General features: G+C 44.0%; 1 protein-coding gene across 6 annotated transcripts; it reads left to right on the top strand.

The window, feature by feature from the left end:
- Window positions 1–459: 459 nt before the first annotated feature.
- Window positions 460–14,755, top strand: si:ch211-235e9.8 (uncharacterized protein LOC100002196 homolog). 6 transcript variants are annotated; one of them, XM_034133786.1, is made up of 8 exons: window positions 460–728; window positions 3,264–3,364; window positions 3,880–3,985; window positions 9,034–9,119; window positions 9,150–9,384; window positions 10,777–11,630; window positions 11,855–11,901; window positions 13,172–14,755. In XM_034133786.1, the coding sequence occupies exons 1-7, from the start codon at window positions 653–655 to the stop codon at window positions 11,888–11,890; spliced, it is 1,494 nt and encodes a 497-aa protein (XP_033989677.1). In that variant the 5' UTR covers window positions 460–652; the 3' UTR covers window positions 11,891–11,901; window positions 13,172–14,755. The 6 variants fall into 6 exon arrangements, with proteins under 6 accessions (XP_033989677.1, XP_033989698.1, XP_033989689.1 ...); XM_034133807.1 differs by having other exon boundaries at window positions 9,034–9,384; window positions 10,777–11,087; window positions 11,310–11,630; XM_034133798.1 differs by having other exon boundaries at window positions 9,034–9,384; window positions 10,777–11,273; window positions 11,310–11,630.
- The last annotated feature ends 2,174 nt before the right edge of the window (window positions 14,756–16,929 follow it).

Genomic DNA, 16,929 nt, shown 5'->3' with positions numbered 1-16,929 from the left:
CCGTTACGCTTACCAATGACGTCACACATTGGCTGTACGGCAACCCAAGAGGACATTTTACACGGCCAAATTCCGCAAAGAATATTAAAAAATAACAATCGACAGTGAATGTATGTTAGTGGACTGTGTCAGGAAAGTGAAGTGTTAATTAAGGAATGTTAATGAAGAACTGAAATGCATAAAATAGAAAGTTAATATGTAGCATATCCCTGCAGAGCCACTATTTCAAGTATACTACGTCATCGAGTGGCGCCGAAGGACTGTTTAAATGCATGTTAAATGCCCAGCATTCTGCGCCACTCAATGACGTAGTATACTTGAAATAGTGGCTCTGCAGCAGGTATACTCGACATTGAGAAACGGCCTGAGAAACACCCCTGGTACCTACACACTTCCTGGGGGCTTGGGCTTGATTACTAAAGCCAGATGATTAGTACTGCCTTCTCTTCCGGGGTCTTAACGACCTCTCATACATGTCCTTTCGCTTGCTCTCGCTCTCTGGCAGTGAGCACCCTTCATACACCGGCAACACGCAACAGAGAGCAGTCTGTCCTCCGCCCCCCCACAGCACACGTTTCGCCGATCCGAGCCGAGCAGCCAGCCTCAGTGAGAGCAGCCCGGACACACACCGGAGACAAACCGGAGAGCAGCGATGTTTTCCTGCAGAGCAGCTTGGCAGAGGTGTGGGCCTCTGGCGCGGAAAGCAGCCTACAGGTTGCCCCGAGATGGTGAGTTTCATTAGCAGAAGAGAAAATAAAGCATTTTTAAAATGATTCCCTTTCACACAATGTGGTTCTGACACTCTGTGGTGTAACGGGAGGCGGTCTCTTTGTCTGAGGCAGCCTGTGACTGAATTCACAGGAATAGTACACCGTGTCCTCGTGCGAATTACACTGCATAGCTGCATCCCCGAGCGCAGGAATGCCAATGGCTGCCTGAGATGTGAAGGTCAGCGGGACTGTGACAGGAGCTGGCCTCCAACACATCTGTGCATTAGAGTCTCTTATTCATAATTATGTGGTCTGTTCGGCGGGTTTCTCGTTGAGGTATGGTTGTACTTTAAGCTGTAGGCATTACAATGACACTGAACACTTGCTGTGTGCCCCCTGCTGAGCGTTAAACAGAGCTGCACACTGTCGGATGCATTCACAGCTTGTGTAATACCTGTTCTGTTTTATACTGCTATGTCACTTGAGCCGAAACATTAATGCTTAAAAAAACGAGCCACGCAGGTTCTTTGTGAGGCAAAGGTCAATGAAGGTTCCTTACATATTGCCAGATTGATGAAGGCCACTGCATGTATACATGAGTGTGACCTTCAGCAGGCAGCGTGGAGATATTATACTGTGTGGTGGAACATGGCTGTCAGTCAGTCACGTGGTGTGACGGAGTTGCAATGTAAAGAGTGCAGAGGCACGCCTCTGCAGTGTGTCTGTGATGACCTTACATAAGCATGGAGGAGAATGAAGGTTTGGGCAGTGTGCTGTGAGCTAATGCAGCCTGCAGAGCTGCAGAACACACTATTCTGTCTGCCAGCTGACTCATGTTTCTCTCACACACTGTATCCAAGTCCTCATTCCAGCTAACCTCCACAGGTTTTTTCAGGCTAGGGCATGTGTTTGTCAAAGAGAACCTCTTAAGTTAAGGTAACTAAAGATACCAAAATGAGACTTAAGCACAAAACAGTCACTCAGTGCTTCACCATAACGGCATTTTGCTTGCAGCTGACGTTGCTTCTGAATGGTCAGGTAGCAGTAATTGCACTTTAATAAAAACATGTTGTTGAAGAGCTTGGCCTTCCTCTCTAATGTCCACTGACTGGCCTCTGACTGCTTCAGGCAACTCCTTCAGGTTTCTGTGTCCTAAATGTCTAAAAAAAGATGCTAGCATGCAAGCCTGCCCACACAGGCTGACCTGTTGTCTTACTGCCAGGCACGACTGGTGGCCTCTCAAGACATTACATGAAAGAGATGTCCACTGTCCACTCCGTAAAGAGACCCATGAAGCCCCTCTCCACTCCAGTGGTCCCACTTAACCAGAGGATGGTGTCATGGTCTAATCCAGTGAGTCGTTGACCTGCGTCCCCTCCACTGCTCATGAACGCTCCCACCTTAACCCCCAGCTCTTGAGCCGATTAGCCAGTGTATATAAAGTCTTGTCAGAGCCCTGGATAGTGGATTAGTTCCTGAGCATATGAATACCCTCAACAGTGGACAGGACAAAGCTCCATCGGCCTTAACCTCCACAAGAACGGCTTATTATAATATGACTATGGTTGCCTCATGGAGGACATTTTTAAACAATTTGAAGCTATTCATTTGTCCCCTTTTTATGTATGAAATTATTATGGGTGCTTTTGGACTGTAGATTTGTGTTTGAATTTAGATAATGATCAAAATATATAAAACCTTAACATGCTCACATTTGGTTGGGTGTTTAGGGGTCTTCCCTCAAGAAAACTAGCATTTTATTAAAGTGCTCCACATTGATTTCACTTCAATTCAGCCGGTGGTGTGCGTTAGCATGGCAGGGTCAGCTGTGAGGGTTGGCATGGTGACGAAGGGTTTAAGAAAAGCGGCTGTCAGCAGTATCAGAAAGTAATGCTGACTGGGGTCAAAATGTTTCATTGTGAACAGCGTTGGATTTTCCCTTTCCTTTTTAATATTGTTAAATATTCCCACAGTCAAGATAATGGCAAACTAAATAAAACAATGGTTCAGCACCAAATGTGCCTAATCTTACTGTGTGCAGAATTGTAAAGCTCCTTGCTGTATGCTTAACAACAGATAGACATACGAAACAACTTTCTGTCTTCTTTCCAAGGGTGTGTACAGAGTATCACCTTTGAGGCTTCAAGCAAGCCCTGACATGCATATTTGTATCTTAATCTATTGTGCTAAATCCAATCAGAGCCATGAGCCAGCAGAGCGCCTTAGGCTGCTTCTCCCCGATCCTCTGTACACAGCCCGATGCTGCTGGGCCTGCAGCACATTACTCCTCCGTGTGGGGTCTTTAAAGCCTCCAGAGCTGCAGAGCGGCAGAGCGGCAGATGTGAAATGGGGATGCAAGGTGGATCCTTGTCTGAAATGCTCCATGGTCACGATTCCTTTCATAAAACCGGTCCCTCTGGGATCCTGGAGGGAGGTGAAAGTGGGAACACATACCAATGCTCCAGGCTCCATTTGGAGAAATCAAACACGTTATCACATAATTGAGGACATTTTTGAGAAAGGTCTAACGTTGACTTTTTTAACCCTTTTCAGTTGTGCAGCGGCGTCAGATGTCCTCCATGCCCGGGGGCTCCGCAGAGAATATATTGTACAGCCTGCTGTGTGGAGGAGCCTTGGTTGCTTCGGTGGCCTACGTAAGTTCTATTGTTTCTATCCTCTGAAGATATAACCTTCACATGACTTTTAAAGACTTGTTCATGGGAAAGAGACTGTGAACAGACTCGAACAGTTTAGAAAACCTCCATCAGTGCTGCCCTTCATTTGAAGTTACGCTGTTATGGCGGAAGATTCAGCCATTGGTACGCCGCGGAACAGACTTAATTTCTTTTTGGAAGCAATACGATCATTCCTAATCAATAAAATAATTTTAAAAATCAGTATAGTGAGTCAAATACTCGATTGAATTATAAGTAGCCGTGTAATAAGCAGGGTAATGTGCAGTGAGCTGGTCATTAATGAGAAAAGAACCCCGACAGGGTGATAAGCATCCCTTACTTGTTTGACAACAATGATATGTGACCATCCAGAACCAACAAGCTTATCTTATAAAATAACATCATTTGTGCAGTATCTGAAATGAGACACTTTTGGTTTCAGGAATAGGAAATGAGTAGAATGCTCAAGTTGTGACTCTTTCCTCTCTCCACAGGCCTACAGCACTGTGTCCTCTGACGGCAACAGGTTCAATGATCGCATCTCAGAAATCAAAGCCCGGCCCAAGACGGAGTGGGTCCCTAAACCTTGGCCACCTAAGAGTAAGCATTTCTCAGCCACTGCTCCACACACTTCAGCAGGTTACACCAGCGCCTCGCTCATGTTTTTGAGGCTAAAAACGATTCTTGATAACACTTTGCTCAGTTGCTCTTGTTCTTGTTGTGTAGGTAGAACCCAGGTTAGGGTGGACCTCCTTATAGCTGGGGTTCTTTTGGCAAATACTTTTGTTTCAAAGCTCCAAGGATAACTCATCTGTTGTCACTTTAATTTTCCCTTTCCCGGATTCAAGGGTCTTTTGTTAGTATTATGCTAAACAGGGTTACACAATGAAGTGTAGCGGAGTCCATTATTCGACACACGGTGGAACAGAAACTGTAGCAGTGCAATTTTTGAATTTGCAACAGTAACAATGTAAAGAAACCAAAACAATAGTTAAAGCTGTAGGCAGGTAATGTGGCCTGCATTAGGGAAACGTTGTTCATCAACTTTGACTTTTGAGCACCAAGTTTGAATATAAAGACAGCCTTCACTCGCTGTGTCCTGGTTAGCCCACAATCTGTTCCTGCAGCGGACACCAGCCAGGTGCATGCTGGGTCCCAGCTTGAGTAAACTGTGATTGGCCTTGTATGCTCCACAAAAAAATCAAATATATGCTATATATATATTTTCTGTTCAATACCTCTGCACTTCCTGTCCTGAACCCCCCCTCTCCCCAACACAAGTTCATTTCCTTCTTACGCAAACATGATCCGCTCCAGCACGCGACTGTGTGTATCCTCTTCGATATCTCTTGATCTCAGGAGATTGGTTTAGGTGATCCACTCGGCGTGTATGGATTGAGCAAATATGGCTATTGCTTGTGTTCTGATAGCAGTAGCGGCACATTGTAGAAACCAGAGATAAATCCACTTTGTAAACAATTTGGCTTTTGTAGAGTCCGTCTCACTGCTGGTATCAACATGATTATGTTTAAAACATGAATTTAAGAAAAAGGTTTGAGAGCTTACGATCTGCAGCTTTTGGTCTCGAGAGGAATGATTTGTCCACTTGCCTACCAAAGGATGCACTTTTTGCACACACACATTTTCAAATATAATGGGCAGATATACCTTGGTACATTAATGCTCCTGTGGCATGACCCAGTGATAAATAGAAGTCAATTGATTGAAATGTGTTTTATGTGAAGCAGAATGCGTAAAGAGAACATTAAACAGACCGAGTTGTTTTGCTTAACCCTGCATGTCTGTAGTGCTCAACATCTGAAGTGGCTTGCTTCTCTGTGAAACGGGCACTGATGGTTGTGTTTGCTTGCAGGTGGAGAGGAAGATGAGGGTAAGTTGTGTCACGCAGCTAATTGGCATGATTCATCATCGCTGCCTCATAACTTTCTGAATGCTCTCTGAGAAATTCACAGAGAGGTTTATATTGGCTTGATTGGGCTTCTATCGTTCAACTAAGTGATGCCAACGCTGGTGTCTTTAGAAGCTCATGATCACATGAATCAGTGTGTGTCTTTTCCACTCATGGTTCCATGGTTTGAGTAGGCCAGGCATGATTCACGCAGACAGTCAAATAGCATTGAAATGATATAACAACAGCAGACCAACACAGACCAAAGCAATATAGATTAGTTTGGAATCATGCATATACATTAGTCATGGCTATGCTTTGGGCCAAAGAGTGCCTTTTTATTGGAGATGCAGAGGTGAAAGGGGAGAGAGGGGAAGACTTGTTGATTGGCTCTGGAAGCCGCTCACTTGGCAGCGGACTGCAGATCTAACCTCTGAGCTATCCTGGAGCTCTATACTTCGCATTTTAACCTCCCATGTGACCTCAGTCTCTCCACCCCGTCAACAAATGTCTCCCTTCTCTTGCTCCCAGCCCCTCCCTCTCTTCATTGTGTTCTGCATATCTGTGTCCGAGACTTTAGATTCAAACCGAGTCTTCGTACCCTATGTGTTCGAAAAGGCTTTAGTTAAAACAGTCTTTAAATGAAGACACTGACAGCTGTCTTATAGCGCTCCCATTACCATCACCAGTGCATCTGTACTCTGTGGTTGATGTAACATTGATGATGAGATTGTTCTGTAAATGTTTCTTTTTTAAACTTGGCCTTTTTGAAAGACCCAGATTTGATTCTTCCCCCTTTCTCTAACTCTCTCTGTCTTTACTCTTTCAGTGTAATGCTAAAGCTAAGGTCCTCTGTGGCCGGAGATTCGTCCTAGCACTGGACTCTTTGGATCTGAATGGGAAACAAACCCCCCCCTCTCCTGTACTGCTAACAAAGGATATTCGGGACATTTTTGTGAAGATTCTTTTTTTTGCTGCTTTATGTTAGTTTTGTCTGAAGAGGATAAATGGACTCGAATGATTTAAAACCAATTCTGACAGATTTGTGTTTGGCAACTGTAAATGTTCAACAACACTCTAGGGTTGAAGCTAAAAGAAATGGCATTGTTTATGTGGGACGTCCATGCTAACACATTAGCATGCACTGTTGTGAGTGATATGAGTCTGTTAGCATCATCCAACGGGCATCGTGCGGCAACATGCAGTACACTGCGTATTCATCTGATCACTGACAATCTTGTGCATTTGAAATCTCAAAGGCCTCTTTATTAATAACTGATAAACATTCTCCCCCCCCCCTTCCCAATTGAGCTCAACTTAACGCAGTGGACATCTTTCAATAGATAAAAAAAGGAAAATAGTATTAATAATGTCATTTGTTTTCATCCGCATCAATGCTCAAATATCACTTAACACACAATGAAGGTCATAACAGAAAAGCCTGTAGTTGGCACGGGCACATTATCCAGGAGACTGCTGTGTTTCCATAAAAATGTTTAAGATGGTCCACTTCAGTGGGGAGGAGGTTGTATTCTCAAGAATGAACCACGTTCTCATGAAACCCCACTGTGCCAGCAGTCTACTATCCCTCCCAACCAGTGGCGTCGCCTGGCCTGGGCATCCGGGGCTTTAGCCCCGAATGTTTTTTCTGTAGCCCCGGACAATTCTCCCTCAATAATATAATACATTAACCGTGCTTTACGTGAACCTCATCATGACACGAGAGAGGACGGCAGCACTGTAATTTCCCGTGTTCAGTGAATGCAACAGAGGCATGACACCAGACCAATCAGAGAGTTGCATGGAAATAAACGTGTGCTTGTGTCATTCAAGCTCGGCTCTGTGTGTGTGTGGCAATAGCGCATTTAGTGTGATAGAGAGAGAGAGAGGGAGAGAGGGGGAGGGAGGGACCGGTGCCAGCAGGGACCGTGTTGTTAGCATCTGGTTAGCTAGCTGCACTAACGGACATAAGGAGCTGTTTGTTCCACAAGAAGCTGGAGGAGAGTCCTCTCCTCTCAGACTGAGAGACTCAGGTGAGCTAAAGGACTCTCCTAGTGTTTAGATACTTAACTTTAGTCTAAGTTATCTCAGTGGGTCTCAAACGGTTTGGTCACAAATTATTCAAAAGATTATTTCCGCGGCACACCTTCATATGATCATTATAGTTATTAAAAAAAAGAGAATAAAGGAAAAACAGTTATGAAATACTATATGGCAGTAAAACAAGAATAGAGTTTAAAAGGGGAGTGATTAGTAAAATATCCATAAAGAAAAAGTACATCTGTTTACAGTTCTGCTTCATATGGGTGTTGAGAGAGGTATCCATAGATCTCTTCATTTTGCTCTCAAAGTGCACCAGATTGATGCTTTTAACTTCAATATTTAAAAACAAATCTTCCCGGGGGAGCATCCCCCGGAACCCCCTAGAGGAGGTGAGCCCCCCACTCATAAAAAATACCACTTTACCCCTGCCTATATGCCGTGAGCTGATTATCGAGCCTTCATTGTAACAGTCGCGGGTGTACTGTGTGTGTGCGTGTGGGGAGTGTTGCAGTAAAAAATGCCACTGTGGGCTAAGCCCCGAATGTTTTCAGGTCCAGGCGACGCCCCTGCTCCCAACAGTCCATGCTGGAGTGTGTAGCAGCCGTCCCACCGCTTGGTGTGTTTGTGTTGGATGTTAATGTAATGTTAAAGATTAAAGATTCACAACCCACTGGGCCGTCTCAGTGTCAGACTCTTTTTCAGAGTTCAGATCGTTTTTTTTAATTGGATGGTAAGAACCAAGATTCATCTTGACCCCCTCTACCCTGCACTCTAACCCTCTCCTCCCCTTCCCTCCCCCCTCCTCACTTTCTTGTCTGTCGTTGTCCTTCCTGTCCTTGAGTTGCATGCACTTTCTGTAGTGAATGTGTCTCCTCAGTTTTCAGATGTGGTATTTGTTAGTCAGTGATCTTTTTGCAGTGGCACGTCTAAAGGTAGTCCTTCTGGATCAGACTGCAGGAGAACCATGAACAGCTTGTTGTAGCTATGTGTCCATCCAACTGTCCCTCTCTCTGGTTGTCACAGAGTTGATATTAAGTTCTGATACACAGAGGCTAACTGATCAATGAACGACAGCAGCTTGCTCAAAGTTGAAGAGTCACAGAGCTGCAGGGTTCCATTTGTTTTATTCATGATTTCTTTTATCCATGGTGTTAAATCCAAAATGCTTCAAGGTATCACTTCTCAGCTGAGATAGTTGACCTGTTGGAGCGTGCAACCGGGACACAGTCAGGTGACTTGTACCCAACTCTTCATCAGTGTGCCGATGTTTATTTTTTTCCTCTTATTTTGAATTCAGTAAGATTGTTACTCTGCTAATTATTTTCTACATTGTGATAGTGATTTGACTTTCCAACAACAAGTGAACGCCCTACATTTGACTGTGCATAACAACATTTTGTAGGCATTACACCTCATCCAATGTCCACACGGATGGAAACCCAGCTACTGATCAATTGTGAGGCACAATATAACTATTTTATAATCATCATTGTGATGTCAAGTTTACAAAAAAATGCACCAAGTTGAAATGGAACATCAGAAAATAAACTGAAACAAAATGTAATGACTTTTAGTTCAGTTCAACTTGTTTTAATTGAACAATGTTTATTCAACAAGCAATTAGTTTTAGTTCAGCACAACGGCAGGTGTTAGCCCTGCTCTGGCTGATGCACGTCTTCTGGTTCTTGTGTTCCAGCTGGAGAGGAGGAGGAGGGAGAGGAGGGAGAGGAGGCAGCAGCCGAGGAGGAGGCCGCTGAAGAGGCTGAGGTCGGAGCAGAGGAGGCTGCTGATGGGGAGGCTGCTGATGGGGAGGCTGCTGATGGGGAGGTGGAGAGCGTAGCAGAGGCAGTCGCTGAGGTCGTTGCCGAGGTGGCGGAGGTCGTTGCCGAGGTAGCAGAGGAAGTTGCCGAGGTGGCGGAGGAAGTTGCCGAGGTGGCGCATGAAGTGGAGACTGTGGCAGAAGAAGTGGCTCACGCAGCTGAGGCTGTGGAGGAGGCTGCCGAGGCGGGCGCAGAACCAGCCGCCGCCGAGGAGTCCGACAGCAACGGTACGCCTGCTGCACCTGAGGGGGGGGAGGCAGCTGCCCCTGAGGCCTGAGGCCTGAGGTTCATACTCGCACTACAGGGAGACACACACTACCACTATCTCTAACCACCAGGTGTTTTTCTTCCCTCACACAACCACTGAAGGGTTAGCTGCTTCTCAGGTGCCTGGGTTCACCTCTTATTGATCGTTCTCTTCGGTCTTCCGTAAAATGTCTATTTTCACTGTATTTAATTTATTGGAATGGGTATAGAGGCCGACACTCTGCAAATGAAGTGTTTGTTTTTCTGGTGTGCAGTGTAGATCGCTGTGTGATATGTATATTTGTTCAGATTATTATGGGCCGAGGGATGTTTAAAAGCAGCAGCTCATCTTCTCAACCGGTTCCTTCCGATTTACAGCTGCGCGCCACAGACTCTTATTTGCAGTTATGGGTGAAATAAAAGTGATCACTGTGAATACATACATACATACATGCATGCATAAGTATTGGCCCTTATTTAACACAGTTAACATGACTGAACACCAGCTAATTCTGTGTAAACGAACTCTGAGAACAAGCAGGAACACCCCTCAAATGCTGTGATATCATTGGTATCTTTTAGAAATGAAGGCCATAATGCTAATTTACGGGATTTGACCAATCGCTGTGTTCCATTGAAATCTCTGTTTATCCATCTCAGGGCGAGATGGCCCTTTGCAGACTCTGTAACTGCTAGTGTGTTCTTTTCCTAAGTGTAATGTGAAAATCTTAAGAGCTCATTAGATTACAAGTTATTTAACTTATGTGATCATATTTTTATTTTGCTTATAACTGGAAAATGAGTACTGTGAATGGTAATTCATCAACCACACAATAAAACTGTTCTCAATCTGGAAAGCTTTACTGCGGTCTTTAATTTGTCTGTTTAACGTCATTTGTATCGGGAGCTTTTAGGAAGGATATTTCTAACCCTTCAATCCACTCTAAATTAAAAAAAACATCGTTTTTCATTTCTAAATTTACAATTTTTCTGTAAACTATAAAAATGTCTCATCTTGAATGTACGTCTTTGGAGCTATTGTAGATTTTCCGTTATTAATCATGATTAAAATGCTCACTTAATAAATGCATTTAAATTTCATAGCTTTTCCTTATCACTAAACCTGCTTGACTTTGATCACTTTGCACTGGGACTTCTGAGAAAACCCTTTCTTTCTGCACGGTTTGCACTTCGAGGAACGGTGCATGATGACCTACATACACCAAAATGTATATCAGTACTGCTGTATATTCTGGTGAAATACTAACAAGAAATGGCAGTTCTGAAATGCGTTGCTTGTCCAACAGAGAGGACTGTAACAGACTTTAACTTGAGCATCAGTGATGTTTGGATGGCTGGATTTTGTGTTTCAGTGCCGCTGGCCGCTGCCTCTGCTCTAGAGGCTCCAGAGATAACTGAAGACAAGGAAGAGTTGGCAACCGCCGGTGAAGACAAGGAGCCCCTGCCATCAGTAGAAGAAGCCCCTGCACCAGTAGAGGTTGCCCCGGTAGAAGAAGCCCCTGCACCAGTAGAGGTTGCCCCGGTAGAAGAAGCCCCTGCATCAGTAGAGATTGCCCAAGTAGAAGAAGCACCTGCACCAGTTGAAGAAGCCCCTGCACCAGTTGAAGAAGCCCCTGCACCAGTAGAGGTGGCACCAGTAGAAGAAGCCCCTGCACCAGTAGAGGTGGCACCAGTAGAAGAAGCCCCTGCACCAGTAGAAGAAGCCCCTGCACCAGTTGAAGAAGCACAAATAGAAGAAGCCCCTGCACCAGTAGAGGTGGCACCAGTAGAAGAAGCCCCTGCACCAGTAGAAGAAGCCCCTGCACCAGTTGAAGAAGCACAAATAGAAGAAGCCCCTGCACCAGTAGAAGTGGCACCAGTAGAAGAAGCCCCTGCACCAGTAGAGGTGGCACCAGTAGAAGAAGCCCCTGCACCAGTAGAGGTGGCACCAGTAGAAGAAGCCCCTGCACCAGTAGAGGTGGCACCAGTAGAAGAAGCCCCTGCACCAGTAGAGGTGGCACCAGTAGAAGAAGCCCCTGCACCAGTAGAGGTGGCACCAGTAGAAGAAGCCCCTGCAGAGACCTTGGCAGAGGGTCCCCAGAGAGAGTACATCGTTGTGGTTCTTGAAGGAGCACCTAAAGCTGAGAAGCGGCCCAGGGTGCTGGGCGTGAGCTCCATGACGGGTAGATTCATCGCAGCCCCAGAGGAGGACGACGCCCCTGCTGAGGTACCAGTGAACTTTGTTTCAGACTGATCTATGTATGTATAGATGAAGATCAGTTTACAAGTGACAAGAGTCCATTGCAAATGTTTCCCAGTGATTGCAGTCTTAACTTGTTTTTACTATCATGCTTTGGTTTAACGAGAAATGAAATGCATGTTGACGCTTGCTCTCAATCAGCGTTGGCTTTCAAAGAGTCACTCTAACACGTTTTAAACTTTGCTACTCAGGGTAGGCGACGTCTTCTTAGGATGCAAATGCAGTAGTTCCAAATAAGGTACTGAGCCTTTATTATTCCGACCATCGATTAATATGATGAAGGGAAGGGCAATATGTTAGAAACAGGCAACTGCTGATATATTGGCATAGGTTTTGCATGGTGCCCGAGTTTCAGCTGGCAGAAGCTTTTAGTAGTGGGGGAGGGGGGGGGCTGTGGCTTAGGGGATTTATAGGCGTATTTCAAATGGGCTAAATGCCAGTGTCCTTGGGCAACATGCCTATCCCCAAATTGCTCCCACATGCACGACTACAGTATTAGCTGCGTTCACACCGGAGTACTTTTCCCCGTACTTTTCGCGTTTAGTTCCGTTAGTACCCCTTATGTCGCGTTCACACCAAAAAGAGCACTTAATCTAGGGAACTTTTACCCCCATTTTCAGTGCCTGCTGAGAGATGGTACTTTCCTGGGGGAAAAAGTGCCCCAGTTCTGATTGGCTGGGCGAATTGCAAACCACGCCCCGTAAAACTCTGAAATGTTTTGTAGAGCCGCCATTTTATTATCCTGGCATTAGCATTATTAGCATTAGCATTCGCCCAGTGCACAAGCACAGAGAGACTCACTTATGGCAACACAAAATAAAACATGGGAGCGGTGGAGATGAGGAGGTGTCGGCGTTCTGGCGATTTACTCGGAAGGCTTCAGTAGAAGCTGCTGGGAGTCCCAGCAGCTTCTACTGAAGCCAGTCCCCAACTCCGGGGACTTCCGGCCCGGGACTTCGGGTGGCAGTATACGCCGTGAAGTTGTTTGCGGCCTGCCAGTAAACCCAAAGCAGAAGAAGACGAAGTGACGTCAGCGGCTCATTTGCGTAATCTTCCCTCAGGGAACTTATTCCGGTGTGAACGCGATCTGTACTTTGCCGTACTTAGTTCCCAGCACTTAGTTCCCCCATGGAACTAAGTGCTGGGAACTAAGTACGGCAAAGTACTTGGTGTGAACGCGGCTATTGTATGCAAGTCGGTTCAGATAAAAGTTGAATGATAAGTAACGTTTAGTTAGTTCAAATGGGTCATAACCTAGGAAAATGTAAAGAAAGTAAATATTCTTACACATTTCTTTGTTTTTCTCTGAACAAACCTTATCCTGTGTGCTGTGGACATGACAGAGTTGTTTTTTTAAAACATGTCCACCCTTCACATCCATGTTCCTGTAGTTCATGTTCAAATGCTCTTTAGAAATTATTTAGAATTGTGTAATAAATGGATACACTTTCAGAATGTGCTGACGCAGACAGTACTAATGACATTTGTGTTTCTGTCCTCCATCACAGTAAACGGCTCCTGAATGATGACCTAATATCCTCCAGAAGGAGAGGATGTGCCTTTCTCCAACATCTTCCCTTCCTCCCTGTACCCCATAAAAATCAAAGGGACTTGTAGTAGTACAAATATAGTTCCAGTGTTAAAATATAAAAAATGCTCAGACCCATGCCTGCTTTATGGATCCATTCACCAACATGTGAGCAGTGCCCATTACTGTGACACTACAGTCCTGGATGAGCCCTTCCGTAGATAAACAGATCTCAGCTGTTTCCCTCACCAGCCTCACTAACACTTCTTATAACTTCAGTGAATTGCAACCTGTTATCTGGTGTGTTTTAAAAACTGACCCATCCAGTCACCGTTTCTTCTTACTGTTACAGAGTTTACTGCCTCAGAATCACTCCGTGGAATACCTCCATACAGCACCACATTCTGTTAACCCAGGCTCTGCCTAGCCAAGTCTAATGTGAAATAGTGTTATATTTGAAAGATGCAAGGTGCATTTTTATTCACCAAAATTCTCTACAATACCCGACCTCAGGTTTTTCTTCTACTTCTCTTTGTGTGAAAAGTAAAGATTTGGAGAAACGGCATGTACCACAGCCACCTGGCTACCTCACTGTTCCTGATGTTTTCAGCATTCAAGCGGCTGTACCTCTTCTTGAAGCAGTCTGTATTGCAGCTCCAGAGCCAACAACACAGTTGCAACGCCAATTCATGGAGCACCCTAACTCTCCTGTAAGGCTAAATAAAGCAGGCATTGTTTATTTTCCTTCCCTTTTCTAAATGGTAATTCAACACTGAAACATTTGTTCCTCTGCTCTCATTGGGTAAACTCTAAAGCACTTCCCCAGTCGGTGATGTCACAGCAGGTTCCTTCCACCAACACCAGACACTGACCCATAGAGAGCAGCAGCTGTTTTCCTTTTCATGTTCAGTGTTTGCATACCTTTTGTTTATCCTTAATTATATAGACAATCTGATGATTAGATGTGAATGTATAAAATATAAGGGACATCTTCCTGATTGGAAGATAATGGTGCAAAAGTCCTTCTACCTTTTTTTCTTCTCCACACACACCCCTGAGGAAGCTGGTGTGTTCCTAGAGAGCTGCTTCAGTGAGGATGGTCAGTGGGTTGATGGAGGATGTATGAGCAGCATTCTGTTCTTTCACTCTGCTTTCAGTCAGATCTGTGTGGATGTGTGCTTTAAAGGATGCGGCATGTGCGCTCTGTAATGGTCTTGATGTGCTTGTGTGATGTGTGTATGGGAAGTGTTGCAGTCTGTCTGAAGTAAAGTCTCCTGTGTGAAATGCAAACTGTCCTCTCTTCTTTGAGGCCCTCTTTCAGATCTCTCCCCTCTACTCTTGGATGTCTGGCTTTGTTAGTTTGTTCTATGGTAATTGAAAAATATCTGAGAATAATTAAATATGACAATTTAGTAATGTATTTTGAAAATGTAAATCTGTCTGTTGATGCTCTCAGGCAGGTTTCTGTTACGGGATGTGAGCTGATGTCTTTGACTAAGCAAAGGACAGAAACTGACTGGTTCACACATGCATGTATTTGCAAAATAAAGACGGATTAAACCTATTTTTTGTGTTGTAATTTTAGTTCACCAACTTTTTCCAGGAACACTTGAATGAACAAGCTTGAATGACTTAAAGGATTTTGTGTAAACATTGTTTAGGATAAGTATGCTGGTTGGTGTAAGCTCAGCCTGATAAAACTTATGTACCTTTTTTAGTTTTCTCCAAAACTAGAACACTAAAAGCTGTTTGGAGTTTTTGTAACTTTTCTGCTAAACTAAGGACCATCTGGTTTACTGAGAAAACGTTCAAGGTAATGTGACTGACTGTGGTGCAGAAACATTGAACAAATAAATCAAAATCTGACAGCTTGTTTTCTTGTCAATCAGATCTGATCAAACCTACCTTCTCCTGATAAGATAAGATAAGACTTTATTTATCCCGAAGGAAATTGTGCCAGAGTAACAAAATACAATAAACACAATAAACACAGCAGCACAACAGCAAAAATGAGCAATTAAACATCTACAGACAACATGAAACATAGAAACATAGAAACATAGATGGTGCAATGCACAATCAATGCAATGAAGCAGATTAGCTGTGATCGGTGTTAAACTGACGCTGCTTACTTGACGTTGACCCTGATTATTTAGAGACATGGACAGGAACGCCCACTGCTGGGGTAACTGACACTGAAACTTCACTGTTTGAACCTGGATAATACAATTAGACTCGACAGATACGTGTCTTTCCTGTAGTGATGGGGAAGGTATTTACATTACATTTGGCTGACGCTTTTATCCAAGGCGACTCACAATAAGTGCAAAGAACCTTAGAGATTCAAACTAAGGATAACAACAGTGCAGATATATTCACTTCAAGCAAGTCATACCATAGTAAGTGCTGGTGAAATAGTTACAGGACCTAAATTATTATTTTTTTCTTAGGAATGAATTAATATTGTGATAATTTACTTATAGTGTGGTATGAAGATAGTCCATTAAAAATAAAGCATTATTAATCCTTTAAAGTATGTCTCCTGTGAGTAATTCACTATATGATGTTGCTAACTTGAACTATTTAATATAGATGTTTTGTAGATTTATGAAACGTGTAGTTTTTGTATTACATTTCTTAATCTGTGAAGCTGTCAAACAGTTGTAGTGAAGTAAAAAGTTCAATATCTGAGTTAAAAAAAACGAAATGTTAATACTGAGTTTATGTGAACTGATATACAGTACTTTGGTAAATGCATGTCAACATGACAAGGACTCGTTCTTATGTGGAACGTGTTCCAAATGAAAATGTTTCAGTGAGTTTTTCTAATGTTAGATCTCAGTGCTCTGAGCACCACGAACGCCATCCTCTCAGGTGAGAGCGGACAAATCAAACCAGGCTCTGCATTGTTACAATAACTCATCATGTAATAAATGTCCTTGAACAAAAAGCTTTTAGTGTCAATAGCATCTAACTGTGAACCCCTCTCTTCAGTGGAGTCAAATCTATTCATTACAAGTAGCTATTATTTCTGAGCTATAAGTAAAAGTCATTTCAAAATATTATTCTTCAACAAAAATTACGTTTGAAAAAGGAACGCGGGGTGCCTGTCCTCGGACCCTCATCCCGTCAGTAGCCTGGGGGTAGATGTGGCTACAAAGCATGACGACCTCCACCTGGAGCCCCTGTGTTTTCCAGCCCCGCTGTACTGCCCGGCTGCTATCTGACTACTGCAGCCCCCCATGGTTCAGTTCATTTGACGTTGTACAGGGACTTCTGTAAGGTTGTTGACCACATGATCAGATCTGGCTGACATTGGTCCTCTCTGCTGCTTCTGGTCCAGGTCAGCCTGCATGTCCCCATCCTGAGCTGTCCAGGAGGTTCCATTCCCTTCTTACAGAAAGCCTGTCCTGCTAAAACAATAGGGTGGTGTTTGAGCATCAGGATGAAGGTGCAGGGCATTAGTTCTCTTTCATTTCAGAATAATTGCCCATTAAAAAGAACCTGGTGGTGCCAGCAGGTACAGCGACCTTGGAAAATACTTGTTTTGCAGATAGTAGCCTATTTATTCTGCCAGGTTAGTGTTGCAAGGGGAAAAACAAAACGTTTCATGAACAAGTTCAAACAGCTACAGATAACATAAGCACACACGAAACATACAAATAACCAAGGCAAAGGGTGTGACTTATTAAAAGTAACAACATGTTCTGTCAAACTGATTCAAGTATTGTGAACATG

This window comes from Trematomus bernacchii, unplaced genomic scaffold, assembly GCF_902827165.1.
Source record: "Trematomus bernacchii unplaced genomic scaffold, fTreBer1.1, whole genome shotgun sequence".
Taxonomy (NCBI): Eukaryota; Metazoa; Chordata; class Actinopteri; order Perciformes; family Nototheniidae; genus Trematomus; species Trematomus bernacchii.
Note: the sequence above shows the minus strand (reverse complement) of the source record. Positions and strands in the feature narration are given on the sequence as shown.

Excerpts from the sequence above, each read along its gene's own strand:
- si:ch211-235e9.8 (XM_034133779.1), top strand. The coding sequence starts at position 653 with ATGTTTTCCTGCAGAGCAGCTTGGCAGAGGTGTGGGCCTCTGGCGCGG. Across the intron at positions 729-3,263 it reads CTACAGGTTGCCCCGAGATG|TTGTGCAGCGGCGTCAGATG; the intron begins GTGAGTTTCATT and ends AACCCTTTTCAG. Across the intron at positions 3,986-9,033 it reads TAAACCTTGGCCACCTAAGA|CTGGAGAGGAGGAGGAGGGA; the intron begins GTAAGCATTTCT and ends CTTGTGTTCCAG.